The sequence below is a fragment of the Saccoglossus kowalevskii genome, chromosome 22 (assembly GCF_978046115.1).
Source record: "Saccoglossus kowalevskii chromosome 22, keSacKowa6.1, whole genome shotgun sequence".
Classification (NCBI taxonomy): domain Eukaryota; kingdom Metazoa; phylum Hemichordata; class Enteropneusta; family Harrimaniidae; genus Saccoglossus; species Saccoglossus kowalevskii.
Genome location: NC_140662.1, coordinates 5,127,474 through 5,142,978, shown reverse-complemented (window position 1 = coordinate 5,142,978; position 15,505 = coordinate 5,127,474). Strand labels below are relative to the sequence as shown.

General features: G+C 37.0%; 1 protein-coding gene across 1 annotated transcript; it reads right to left on the bottom strand.

The window, feature by feature from the left end:
• Nucleotides 1-1,266: 1,266 nt before the first annotated feature.
• On the bottom strand, nucleotides 1,267-13,719 carry LOC100371124 (uncharacterized). Its single transcript, XM_002737700.4, has 11 exons — nucleotides 13,590-13,719; nucleotides 11,017-11,096; nucleotides 9,368-9,835; nucleotides 7,514-7,975; nucleotides 6,876-7,343; nucleotides 5,817-6,272; nucleotides 4,635-5,102; nucleotides 3,823-4,281; nucleotides 2,796-3,260; nucleotides 2,113-2,236; nucleotides 1,267-1,469 (listed from the first exon to the last, which is right to left on the bottom strand). The coding sequence occupies exons 2-11, from the start codon at nucleotides 11,093-11,095 to the stop codon at nucleotides 1,442-1,444; spliced, it is 3,477 nt and encodes a 1,158-aa protein (XP_002737746.1). The 5' UTR covers nucleotide 11,096; nucleotides 13,590-13,719; the 3' UTR covers nucleotides 1,267-1,441.
• Nucleotides 13,720-15,505: the final 1,786 nt, after the last annotated feature.

The following is a 15,505-nucleotide window of genomic DNA, read 5'->3' as shown; positions in this document are numbered from 1 at the left end:
TATTTTGGCTGTCACGTATTGACTTTATTTTCACTCAGACTGAGTCACTCCTTCAGCGAAAATAACTCCAAGCGATAATAAAGTGTTAAAATATGAAACAAACACATATACAGATGAAATAAACAAATTACAAGAAAGCAGAATATATAATATCATTCATATGTATAGACACTTCAATGACTTCAATTACAGTTTTGGATCACTTGTATATATTCACTGAACTTTCCAGAATTTTTTCATTTATGGCAGTTTGTTAAAGATTCAATGTGAATGAGCACATGTAATTTTTATGATTGTTGTTTTTTATTGATAATTGCTTTATCATAACATAACATAACAATTCTATTTTTGTACCACACGTCTTAGTATTGGTTCAATGAAATTCTCTAGTACGCATGCGCACTGCTGGCAATGGTGTCTACTACTGCTGTACATACGTATATTGTTGTGTGTCCGACGAACGCAACATTTTTAGTATATGATAAATTATATTATGATTTGGGATACATTATGAAGTATCGAACAACACATTTAAAATCATGTTTCTATCCATGCTGTATCTTTATCTGTATCTGTCATAATTTTCTTGAAATCAATCCAACAACTTGAAGAGTTACTTTTAAAATACGTGATTGTGATAGTTTGATTAGATTCTGATCTTATATATTGTCATCAATGTTAAAACTAAATTATCTTAATAAAAATTAAATTTGCCCATATATCAGAATGAAATGTACCTACACTTCAACAGAACGTTCACAAATGTTGGTTTCTGTCAAAGTCAAATTGCAACCAATCGTAGTGTTTTATAATCTTCTAATATCAATATTATATATTTATTAGTTTAGTATATAAATATTATTAAAAAAAATATTGCTAGCTACATTTCCCCCCACCGCTGGACTGGTTAAAGTGATAGAAACATTTAAGTCATCTCGTCACTTCATATCACGTGACATCACATTACACACGTCATACCGTGACGACATCACGTGATATCTGAGAAAACAAAGCACAGTCTCCCCGATAGCCCTGCCGATAGCTGTGCTTTGTTTATGCATGGAGGTAAAAAGACCTCCATGGTTTATGGGAATGATTTGAGTCCCAGGGTGTGTCTGAAGGTGGTTAGGAAAAATCTTATTTATATCGGAAGAAACGGAATATTCACCAGGGAAAATATATTCCAAGCGAAAATAAAATATTGTACAGTATTTACTAGCAACACATACATGTAGCATGGGACTGATATAAAAGTAAAATTAAACACTCTTTATGTGCAGAATTTAATCTAAATCAATGTCTTATTGCATATTCATTTAATGACCACCATCTTGATCCATTCCACGAAATCAATACATGTAGTAGAAATTACGCCAAAATCGTACAGGGATATACAAAAAAACTCAACAAGACTTCATTTCATCCACTTATAAAATGTATCCTAGGCAGTCATATACTTTGGATTTCGCCTGTTAAGAGAAAAAACAACAGATAATAAGAACAGGCTGTAGTAGATATAAATATATTTTAAAGTCATGCGCAGTAGACCTTCATTAGTTGCGTCCCGTGAGAGCAAAGCGATTTTGTGATGTCAACATAGATGAGTGAAAGTGATGTTGGTAAACAACAACGTTTAGTTATTTAGCCGTTCGTTATTTAGAGTATAGCGAATTTTTATTGACAGACGATCGCTAAAAAGGGCGATGTGAATGGCGTCATTACTCCCGTCGAAATGATTCGTCGCTAGAGGGCGCGACTTAGAGGAATGGCGTATAAGTTAAAATGTACTTAGACGAATGGCGTATAAGTTAAAATGAACCTAGAGAACAATATACATTCATTAGCATGTTGTCCCAAATAAACGACTATGGCGCTTTAAGTACAAACATCAAATAAGGTTAATATCGAAATGGAATATAGTAGTCAGTAAATATTCAAATTCACTACTATCCCTACTTGGTAATCGGACGAAGATTGAATTTCTCCAGTCTTTTAGCTTTCAAATTTCCAGTATGTATGTTACATGCGTTGTACACGTAACATGAGACCCACATACAGTATCTGACTCGAATTGACACCCAAATTATGTATGCGTACAACAGAATTACTTACTTTTTACATCCATTGCATATAGCCACTGTAATACCAATGAGGACAGCAATGACTACTACAACAACTATACCGATGGTGTACGCAATTGGTAAGCCCGATCGTTCTTCGCCATCGGGTATCTCGTCTGAAATGCAATAGCACATAGCAAATTGTCAAACTACCGCATGGATAACGCTAACACAGATTTGACATAGGAATTTAGTTCCCCGTGACTGGCTAAGAAAAAAAAAAGAACCTTGAAATATTCTGCAAGTTTTTAGTTAGCCGAGTCAACCCTAAAGATAGCTACAATGCACCTGAACCTTGAACCAAATATAAACCAAATAGAAGGCGAGACATCATAAAACATTACGGTCAGACGGTTAACTGAATATACCATGTGATATATTAATGACTTTCTCTGTGACACGTTAAAGTGTTTATGTTCACTTAGAGATGAGTATTATTTTGTTAAGGCGGGAGGGTCGTCACCTGCGCACGCGCGGGAATTGGGTCACAGCACACGCTAAAACGCAAAGGCTCATGGGTGGACGCTTGTTTGTAATCTGTGACATGCTATGGCCATCTGACGCATGCGCAGGTGACGACTCCCCCGCTTTAAGCTAGGAGTATTCTGCAATTATTATTGCTTCTGTTCTCCGATTCCATTGTGTGTCCCTTTCTCTGAGAGCCTAATAACCTACCTCCGAGGCACGTGTACAGTCCTGCCTTCCCATCTCTCACATCACCGAAGGCAGTGCACGTGTTATCGTTGGGTGCATAGCCATCTACATACACGAAATTATTGTCATTGATGCGAATACAGAGATGTGAAACGTCTCTGCAGTCTTCCGTTTCTTCAGGTATCTTTACAGTTATCATAAATGATACCAAAATCACGGTCACGCCAGATGCTACTTCATGCTTGAACGTTTTCTCAACGTCATCTTGTGGGTCAACCATGGATGCGGTGTCCAGATTGTTTCCGTTTGTTATGAACATTTCCGGTTTGAAATTATACAGCTTATTGGGAGCTTCTTCCGGTGCATGAGGCAAAGTGAGCGCGCCGTAGTTATGCACGGTAAGCTGGACTTCGACTTCAGTTGGTACGCCAACGAGATAGCGCAGATTCCGTGGCGAGATGACTTTTAGATTTATGGCAGCAAGATCTGGAGTAGACAAATAGTTATATGATCGTTACGAGATCTCACGTGATTCTACATTGTAAAGTATGTACATGTATTGCAGAGTGGTCATCTAGCTAGCAATGGTAATATTGAGTTCTAAAAGGCTAAAAGGTGAGCGACTGCTACATAGTTAAGTTTCAAAAAGGCTAATATTGTTGCCCCCCCCCCACTTTTTTATTCAGACGAACGAAACACATCCTTAGATTGCTGGTACAATATAATCATGATAATATCTCCGCTATAAATTTAGTCAAGACGTGTTTCAGTTCATGGCATAGAAGTCAGAAATATACCCCCCCCAAAAAAAACAAAACAAAAAACTGACAGTAAATAACCTCACTCTCTGAGACAGCTCTGCCTGTATGATAAGGAAGTTTTCCTTGTCATGTATTTTGGAAAAATTAAAAAAAAAAGATCCGTCAGAAGCCAGAAATATAGATGACATCAAATACATATTGGAACACTAATACCACAGACAAAACAAAAATGCTTTCATTTTGGAGATGTATACAGTTTCTACGTGCACATATATAAAATGTCCTACCTATGAAGCATGGGATAACACCAGCATATCCTTCTGTAATTAGCCCGAATCCTAAGCAAGCATCGTTATTAGTGAGGTCAGGATCCCAGAATACCGAATTACCATCGTCTGCCAGAGTCACAATCACACATATATGAGAAATTTCCAAACACCTATCAAGCGGAATGTTCAGTATGGCTTGGTCAGTCAGCAGCGTAAGAAGATCCCCGTTATCAATTGCACCGGAAAGAGTTTCTTGATCATAGTTAAGGTCCTGTTCAATCATCAGTGAAGCGGCTTCGAGATTTGCGCTATCAGTTATATATGCTCTGACATTGAAGTTTGGCCTTTCACCTATCGCTTGAGGAATGTCACCAGCACCGTTGTTGGTTAAATCCACGGATAGTTCAACATCTGTGTCTACATCAAAGTCGTACTTCGGTACCTCTGGAGCCACTACTAGATTGTTAGCTGACAAGTCTGTTAATATATTACATGATACGTTGCATTAGTTGTGTTTGTGTGACATATATAAACACTACCAGCATATTGTTTTAAATTTTACAAATATTAATATTATTGAATTATTGGACCTCAGTTTACCGTGTGTTTGATTGAGTGACAAACACGCATACCAGTTTAAATCAAATTTATCGAAGGCAACGTTTAATTGTATACTAAGGATATGTATTTATATTTTCACTGTCATTGTATACATCATGATTTCCTGTAGTGTGTACCTTACACACACATTTCGTGGTCATACTAACGTTTTGACAATTATATTATTATTATATATGATTATGTGGACAAATTAGGATTGGAATATTTACCAATAGTGATGTTACATTCAATAATTCCAGCTTTTCCTTCACTGATTGCTCCAAACTCTATACATTTGAAGTCATTTGATGCATCTGTGTCTACATACACATCGACACTGTGAAATATCTCCAGGCAAAGATATCGGATCTTTTCACACTGATCCCTCTCTGTTGGAATAATGACCTCCACATCAATTTTTGGAGATAGAGTCAGATTTGATGTCTTCCCTGTAACTTCTTGTGTGAATCCACCACTGATTACGACTGCTTCTATGGGTGATCCAACTCTTGCCAGGTCATCATTGTCTGTGAGTAATATGAGAGGAACAAAATTGTATTCCGCCATCTCTGTCATTTCATCTAACGTGACGCCTCCATTATTGTCTACAGATAGTTGAATCTGTATGGCAGTAGCGATCCCTGGTTTATAGGTTAGGTCTTGTGGGGATGTAACTTCAACGCTGGTAGCAGCGATATCTACAATAAGAACAAGTGTTCAATAAGTTTTTAAATTCATGAAACACATGGCTATACACATATTTAATAAAGCAATTAACCTTAATTTTCACCTTCAGACTTTCTCACCCACATGTTTCTGCATTTTGTTCTTATATTCTTCAATAATGAACCCTAATTTTGGAGCCATCAGACAAAATTTGAGATAATTTCTTGTTTTTAGTAAAGAAAATGGTTATTTTTGTCCCAATCAGCTGAAGGAATGTGCAGACTATAAACAGAACTGTTTTGTGAATTTGTGATGAGAAGAGGGAACTGTTGGCGAAAAGGTTAACTAATGAAACCAATGAAATTCGCACTCTATCCTCGGGGGCGGAGCTACGTCACAAGACGTTCCACGTTGCTACGACGCGCACCACTGTACATGCATTTCTATGGGCTCTGTGCGCGCTGCTGTGGAACGACGGTCGAGTCGGTGAAAATTCGAGAAAACAACACAAACTCAACTTTGAAGTAATCCCGAACAACCAAATTTATATATGTTACACACGTAGGGCTAATCGTGTTACACTGTTCAGAATAGTCTCAACAATCATCCCAAAGTATCGTTTTCTGCGAGTTTTTGGCCTTTGTTTTCACCGCCGCGGGTTGCCAGGAGATGAAAATGCCCGGATGTCCGCCCCGAGAATATATCACCAATATAAACCATGTAGCTAGAATATAGTTACATCTTACCAATGAAACATTCTGTTTCTCCAGCTTTGCCGTCATTCTGGGGCCCAAATTGAACACAGAAATCATTAGTATCTGGGTTCGTTTCTATATAAATACTGTCAGGATGCAAAGATATTTCCACACAGATGTAAAGCAAATCATAACAATCATTTTCAGGTAAAGTGATGACTGCTGGATTAAGCGAGATGTCAATTATTCCATCTTTAACAAGTCCTTGTCTTAACTGATTATCGTCAGTGGTGATAGATGTCTGTTCTATTTTAAGGTTCGCATTCTCGAGCTCATCACTGTCTGAGAGGAACACTTTCACTACGTAATTCACTTCCGGGTCAGCAACATCAGGTAGATTACCAGGTCCGATGTTAGTAATCCCAATTTCAATAGTTGTGTCTACTGGAGTATCTAATGGATAAGGGTCTGTCACTGGAGTCACTGTCATGTTCACTGGTTCAATATCTGAAGAACAAAATACAGATGCAATGTTTAGTCTTCTTTTGCTGCAGTGTTTCGAGTACTGTAACGTAATGATGATCACAGAAGACACCTATCATGGTTCGTTCTATCAGGACTGTGACATGCAAGTGTAGCCAAAGAAGCACTTTATCAAGCGAATTACATCAAGTGCATTTTCGTGTTGGAAGAGATCTATTTTATGAGATTTTGTTTGGGGGGGGGTTGTTGTTAACTTTGGTGAATTGAATTTATCGATAAAATTTTCTAGCCATATTTATTGGACTACATAATTTTAAAGCACAATACACAGAATAGATGCACATGTGTTAAAAAGTGAATGATGGACAGGTTGTGACATTTACCTAATTACAATCCTGTAAAGTGGAATGTAACACCGAAACAGATGGAACCATTTGCAACATCAATTATCTGCTTTAGGGGAGATGAGCAAATGTCCATTAAGAGGAGAGATATGAATATCATTTCGACTTAACAAATTCAACAAACATTGTTCGGGGGGGGGGTACCTGTTCTACAAGGACATATTAAAGTATAGTGTACGAATAGACATCCATCCTCATAAAATGAACTCAAATTCTCACTCACCAATATCCAGATCAGGACAATCCTTGTGCCCTACGACTGTATCAAATTCGTTACACAATATGTTGTTATCTGTAACATCTTCATCATATGGTGCATTTGATCCTTCTCTTACTCTTAAACAAACACTTTGATAGGCGGTACACCTAGCCGTGTCGGCTGGTAGGTTCGTAGTTGTCGCTATTTGGCTTATGCTTAAAACATTTCCATATGATAAACCAACTTTCATGTTCGTAGCACTAGTGTAATCAGCGGTGAAGGTCAATGTATCAGTGCTTGAATCAAAGTCAGATCTGTGGTTGATGAAATAAACATCAAATTCATAGTTGATTGGTCCTGTAGGTGTTGAATCTTCGATCGCTGTATCGCCAACGTTTTTGATTATTGCATTGATTTCTATATCAGTGTCGCGTCCAATGTTGTAAATCACAGTCGCATAATCAACCACTTCAAAAGATTCAATCTGAAGATCTGAAAAATATTGACGGCTATTGAATAACATATATCACTTAGACTAGAACGTGCCATTTGTTTGACAACTGGATTTATATAAAAATTCCTCGGCATATGTAAACCTCACTGAGACTACCTGTGACAAATCTAATAAGATATATTACACAGAAAATTAAAATCCGACTTACCGACCCCGTCCGCGGGACAGCCATACTTTTTGCCTGCTTTGCCTTCGTCAACTGGACCAAACATCAAACAATAATCGTTGTTATCAGGGTATTCCTCGCCGTAGTCTCTGTCTCCGACGATTTCTACACATACATGAGTAATCTTCAGGCAGTCAGCTTCATCTAGGGGAATTGTTATACTTGCAGTAAAAACTCCCAGAGTAATATTCTCATTTGGATCCACTGTATCGTCATAGGTTGTGATTATGGCAGGTTGTTCTATAGAGAAAGTAGCGTCCTCCAGTTGATCGCTGTCAGTAAGAAACACAATTGGTTTCAAATTGTGTTGTCCACTAGGTGGAGAGCCCAAAGGGATTCCTCCATAATTGGTGATACTTGTTTCGAAGGTGACGTCATACGAAGTGCCGGCCAGATATTCCAAATCAGCTGGATCAGTCACCTTAGCAGCTGTAGATGCAATATCTGAAAGTAAACAACATAATGCATTAATGTGTATATAACTCATACTTGATAATTATGGCGATTAAAGGATTTGATTACACTGACCAAATATACAAAAAGTAAAAGAAATGAACAACTATTTTAATTTCCCTGAAAAATAAGTAATTTGCACATAATTTTTTGACAAATTCGAAAATCTTGATTAAAATATATAATCATTGATTTTGCACGTTTAAACTAAACAATAAATATATATATATATATATATATATTACAATAACAAATATCTGGTCTTAAAATTATTAACCCCATTGACCATTCCAAACACCCACATGAACCTCGTGAACACTCACATAAGACTCCCGAACATCCACTCGTACCTTTTAAACACCCACATGGATTTCCGAACATCCACATGAACCCTTTATATCCTCCCCACGAACCTTTCAAACATGAACATGAAGTTCCAAACTTCAACATGAACATTTAAAACACCCACACAGACCTTCATCAATATATTAAAAAGAGATGCATACCGAAATAACAGTTTAAACGTGTATTATAATTATATAGCATCAATTGTGTTGGTCGGATCAGCTGTGAGTTATTTCGCAGTTTGGCCCAAAAAGTCAACATACAAATAGAGTCTCAAAGAAAGGTAATGTTGTTAACAAAGGTCTATGCAATTGTAAGCTATACATTGACACAGTTATGGTGAATTACAATGAATATGTCGGGCCGTGGGTCCAGTGTGATCGGAGGGACTCATATTACATGTCAGCTCAATGTTAGTGAAGTGTTGATATATTGTATTAACGGCAATCAAGACGAATCTTGTTTCAACCAATGCATGAATACGAGGAGGTACAATTGATGCGATGTAATGTTATGAATCATCAACAAACAAATCTAAATACAGCAGCTTTCAAACTTGCAATTTACCACTAAAGTTCCAAAATATGCACATCAGAACACTCTAGTATCGCTATAGCAACAGTAGAATACTTCGGCAATGGGCCAGTTTATGTGGAAATTTAAAGTGAAGTATTCTTATTCATATTGCCATCCTATTAAGCCAATCAATTGAAATGAGGTATAATAATATGCATTATGAGGCATGCGGTTGTTAAGACTAACATGTTGTACACATAGGGTGTAGGGTAGAATACAGACTGTTCAACAAGTAGATTCACTGCTCAACATTCCAGAGATATGTTGATAACAATTGCCCCACACGATTCTAATTCAGAGTATTTTCAGTAGTATGAGTTAAATAATAGAATATCTCAATGATACCGCAATATACTTACTACTGAGGGCGCTCTAACATCTCATTACATAATCGCAAATTTTGTAATGGCTTGGACAATTTATTCTTCCGACTATGTTTATAGTAAGCGAATCTCTACTTACCTATGTAACAAAGAAACTTTCCAATTCTGTCATCCATGGATATTGGTAAATCAAACAGCTTGCAAGCATAATTGTTATTGGGATTACGATCAACTAAACCTGTGGTGTCAAGTAGTTGCACTTCAACACAGAAATATTTGACCCAATCACATACTGAGGATGGTATTTCTATATCGACATCGAATAGTGTAATCCCGATGGTATGATCTACACTGATTCCGCGACGTAAACTGTCCACAGACTGCGACAGGTTTCCGATATCGCCCAATATGTAACTACTAGCATCTGGCCTTCCATTCACACTTGATAGATAAGCTTTGAGTTCGAAGTTCAGGTTCTCACCACTGGCTTCGTTGATAGACGTCGGTCCCGAATTCTTGAAGTTGACAACAGGAAAAAGTCCACTTGGCGTGTCTAACGGTATGATGTCATCCACTGAATTGACAATCACGTGGGTCATCTCGAGATCTGTCAAAGTACCATATAACTGGATATTATAACGTACAATTGCCGTATTATTGCATAATGCGTGACGTCATTGGTGTACACTATCAAGAGTATTACTCCCTGAATCTACCTAACGTAATTATAATGTTTGCATCATTTTATGTTGTTGAAAAGTGTGTAACATGAAAATAAAAGCATATTATGCAAATATACATTAATGCAAACAAACATGAAACACACGCCAACTGTAAATATTTATTTACGATGTGTCTGCGTGTTTCAGTGTAGATGATACGCGCATACATGTTCCAGGGCCACGTCGCTCTACCTGAGCACCAGCTATTGCACTACTTTGGGACGTACAACAAGGCAAAACCAACGATATCACCGCCGATTTAACACATATGAATGGAATAATATTCTAAAAATTAGCATGATAATCGCATAATTCTGATTGCACATAAGCAACTCCTCCTCACTGGGGCGTTCATTGTTGCTAGGTCATAATAACGTATGACCACGATTATACAAACAAGTGTGTTGATTTTTTGGTTCATAATGACGAATAGGGGTCTGCAAATGTGCTAAGGTTCAACACACACTCACACGAAGTGTGTGGAACCAAATGATCAGTTGTTTAAAAGTTACTAATACTGTATCATTGACAGTGACTGGCTGCTAATTGTTAGGGTGCTTGAATCTACCGAACTGATGTACAATTGTTACATGTTCAGCTAATATTCAGCACTTCCAATTTTCAAATTTTCTCGCCATTAATTTGCTGCCACATTTTGAACATTGTTTCTCTATAATTTCTTTGTTAACTTTAAACCAAATTCCGATTTTCGTCTTGATCAAAATATTTTATATTAAAAGTATGCAGGTTTGTTTTTTAAAGATGACAGGAGTTGAATAGTACTAAAAACAATTGCTTTTTTTTTTTTTTTTTTTGCTTTATTTTATATATATCTTGAGGCTTTTTCGCTATCATTGAAAATCATCCTAAGAAATCCTCGAATATATTTTTTATTATTTTGCATATGCATTCTTGAAAACACATCCTTCTTTCTCCGTAAATATAAATGACTTGTATATATGTGAATCATTGACGTACAATTTTTGAATGATTTACTGTGATCATTTTTTCCTGTTTCAGGGTTGCGAACAACTCTAACAGCTTATAGTCACGTGATTTCCCTTACCTGCATCTAGCGCCCTCACTTGTAGTAAATGAAGGACACATATCACTCCCATAACCAGTTTCGTCTTCATCCACGCCATTCTGTGGCAAAAAACACAACAAAAAACATGCATAATGATAATGATGCATAAACTACAACGTGCCGCAAACAGGTCAAGGTTTGCGACATTGGAAATTTTAACGCCCAATGTACATACAGTTGTAAAATCATAGCCTATTATGGTAAAAAGATGCTTCCCACGTCAAGGCGTCATTAGTGCATGGATATGCAGTAGAGTTGTGGGTTGTCGCTAGAATCGAAATGTACTTTTGTTTTCATATGCGAATTAATGTTAGGCAGAACCACTAATAAAATCATTTACATGAACTTTTATCTGCGTGTGGTAAAAATGAATGAAATGTATTTGTTGTGTGTTTACCGTGTAACCGGGGGGGGGGGGGTGTAGTGCTGCTGCAACTTAAAGCCTCTTGGTATTCAAAATCACAACCACTAATCTTGTAACTATTGCGACCAGAGCGCAATCATGATGAGTTGCAGTTTCGTGAATGCTGCAACATTCTAAGATAAACTGAAACGCAATATTTATACGTGTATAGCCCGTTCTGTCACCGCATACTACTTTAAATCTGAACTTGCTATGCTTAAACGACTGGACTCCATGCGCCATTGTGTTTGTGCATGCATGTAAATTAGAGCCTTTGAGTTTAACAGTAAATATGTCATTCACAATACCGCGCCACAATAAATGACATTCAGTTTAGCATATAAGCCGTTTCAACAGAACGCTCTTTGCATACTGAGGTAACCCTGAAACATTCAGTATTCTGTCGTTGAATGTGAGTTCCTATTTTTATCGGTGCGACGGGACAAAATAAATATGGACAAGAATGGAATACAAAGTCGATGAAAGAAGTCTTTAAAATAGAAGTAAGGTGCGACGGGGTCGTATTGTTGGGTCACAACGCTTCATTCATTCATGTTGGACGTAAAAACGGTCCATTCCAGCTCACATTATGGTGTTATTTACATTCGGGTCACGATATTCACTAATGATAAAAAAGATTTGCTGACATGGTAACTTTGATTCACAAAAATACTGACAACTGTCGTGAGTAAAACAATCAATTTGACGAAGCAATTTATTTAATGGATTAAAGACGATGTGAATTTGACTGCCATTGGCTGAGTGTAAACAGCGGCGATGGTCTGTGCATTGGATGCACAAATATAAACTAAAAGAAGAAAAAATACGACTCAATTGTAAAATAATAGTTTACATGTCAGCAAATTGAAGTTCAATAGTCGACAAACCACATCTCTCCACTGACGCATGACATACACGCCCAAGTTCTGAAAAGCCAAAACCTCTTAGAGGTCGTTTTGTTGTATGGCTTCGGTCTGACTACACCCTTCATACAAAGACTCGTTGCCGTGCTAGTCTATTTACTTTGCCGCCTATAATGTTTTAAAGTCGGGTTTTAAAGAAACGTTTCAATTCAATGTGACGTCATTTTATGGTTAACTACCGTGTAATAAGATCAAGGTGAATAATTCGTAAACACATGTGTGGGGGTCACATGACCTTGATACCTTAATGGAGGTAGTAACATTTAGCATTTTAGTTTATTCGTCGAAACGTTTTGAACCGCAACATGGCGTGTCTATGTCGGAAAGCAATGTGGAGGTTTTCACACAGTTTTATATACGACCGTGTTAGAAACTGGACCAACTATAGAGACCATTTTTGAACAAGCGGCATAACTTAACTGACCTCGTATAAACTAACTATAACTATGCTCTGTGGTTTTGATGGGACTTTATTGACAAACCATGTGCACACAACTATTTGCGTAATGCCAATCGCCTAAAACCATCATAAACGTCTTCAATGACGAAACAATTACCAAAAACAGCAAAATAAAACCCGGACCTCCCCAAAATCCGACCAAATAAAGGCTTACTCGACAAACGAGCTGAGCGTTCGTGTTTTTTTTTTTGTAATACATTTCAATGCTTTTCAAAATGGTATCTTGCATAACTTAAACATGGCGACATAATAAAAGTAGGGACAAATATATACGCACTCTGTGCCAATGATTAAAAAAAAACACACACAAAAAAAACAAGTTTGGTGAACGCCAACCGAAAAGAAAATCTAAGATATTTATAGTAACGAAAAGAAATGTTGTCACCGGTCATCAGTCAATTCTCCGTGGTTATAATGGAAGTAGTTGGGTGGGGTGCGAGTCGTCTGTGAAGGTGGTACTTTCACCTGGCCAAGTTCAGAGTGTAATTTTCAACGAACAGTTTAAAAGTTGGCCTAAATACATCAAATTCAGTACGGGTATATCGTGGCATCAGGTTTTGGGTCGGCAGGGATTTATTTTCAGCTAATTAAATCACTGAAATTGACACTTACATTATGTATATTACGTCACGTACGGGGGAATGCTGGCGTGGTTTAGACGATCTATAACACATATCTATTTTACAATTTTCATTGGTAAAGAAAATAGATAACCGAGGTGTCCTGAGGAACAATCAAACAAACAACAACTAAATGAACGACTTACCTGTATGTATGAATCCTTTTCTCGCGAGTTGTATCCGATAATGCGTCGAATCATTAATAAATACAGATTCGGCGTTCTGTCAAATCTTCCGAGGTCACTCCAGAGTAGGGAATCACAATAGCGAATGGTTTATATGGGTGTGATTATCTGCCATTGTAATTTCTAATACGTCAATAGCCACACAGATACACCGCCCCCAACGGACGTAAGTTGTCACATAAACAAATACTTTATTTTCGCTTGGAATTAATTTTCGCTATTTTCGCTGAAGGAATGATTCAGTGCAAAATTCCAGCGAATATACCTCTTTTCCTATATTTTACATTCAACTCGTCAAAAATGAGTGAAAATAAATTCCATACAAAACAGCGAAATGTCTTTTCAGCTAAAATTAATTCTAGCTAAAATAAAGTATTTTACAAGTATTTCAGTTGCAAAATCAATCTTTTCACGGAATTCTGTTCGTTAAGAGAACTTTATAGTAGACATAATCATAACCATAAATGGAAATATCCAGAATTTATCTATTGTGAAATAAAACTCACCCTCAGGAAATATAACAATGTTGACTTAACGTTTTGAACATCACCAACTTCTTTTTGTGGTTAGATTTTAATGAATGACGGCCATATTTTTAGTTGCTATGGTGGAGGTATTATGCTATATCTCAAATTACTGAAAATTTTACACAAAACAAATCTGCCGAAGACTTTTGACTATATTCCGGATCTGCTACTTTGCTTTGCTAGCTACACTAGCTATAATTAATATCAATGGATTTATAATTCTTAACTATATCGCAAAACATAATTGGAGAGAACGCCCGGGTGGTCAAGTATCATAACCCCTAACGACAAGAAAATGTGTTGCCTTTGTTTTTATTGAAATATGCACGCGCGCCATCAATATGTACAGTTAAACTAATCCTTGTTGATGCCATGTTTGCTTTATATCATAAAATCATTGCAAATGTCACTGATACAGCATAATATACGTGACTACACCAAGTATTCGAATATTTAATATATATATATATAATATCAGAGGTACATTACTTGGGGTTTGCAACTACAGTGACATGATACCAAAATCCCGTTAGTATCTCGCCCTCGCATAAGCGTTCCAACTCAGAAAAATGCGAATGCTTATGCCCGAGGTAACTACGATACTGGGATGTCCAGGTGGGTCAAAATAGCTGCTCACGATATGACGGATTACGATAACTATATTTTCTGTACATTTTCTATGTATTACATTTTTTCCCTATGAATGTGGTAATACATGTTTTATTGTTTTATTACAAACCGCCTCTGTCATGTCAGAAGGTAGTAGCATCAGTCTCGCTATCTACGAGATGAGACTTGAATGGGATCTTGGCATGATGTCACCATACAGTACTATGTGCGTTGCAAACCCCAAATAATGTACCTCTGATAATACATATAATTTTATCCAGTATTGCAGACATCTTCTGTTCAACCTCCAACAGTAATAAACACATATCTGCACACAGTAATGTATTAAATATCGACATTTACTCTTTAATTGAAACATGGCTTGATGCCAATGATGATTAAACTGATGACATATTTCGTCGGAACAGAAATTCATACACTTTTAAGGAAGATCTTATCGCAATTAAATGTGTAGCCTCGTCACCTACCGATAGTAACCACGATTTGTGTTTATGGTAATTTGAAAATACCAGTAGTGTCCCTAAAGCTGTTACTGCAAGCCTAATCAATTACTATACAGAATTTCCTTATATGGTATATAAATTACATCGTGTTTTATCTGTCGGCGATTCTTGAGATACCAATAACAAAAAATACCAGTCGCTTGTTGCATTTCTGGACGTTTGTCAGAAACTGGCGTTCAAGCAAGCTACCAAATCTTTCATTGACGAAGGTGGGACT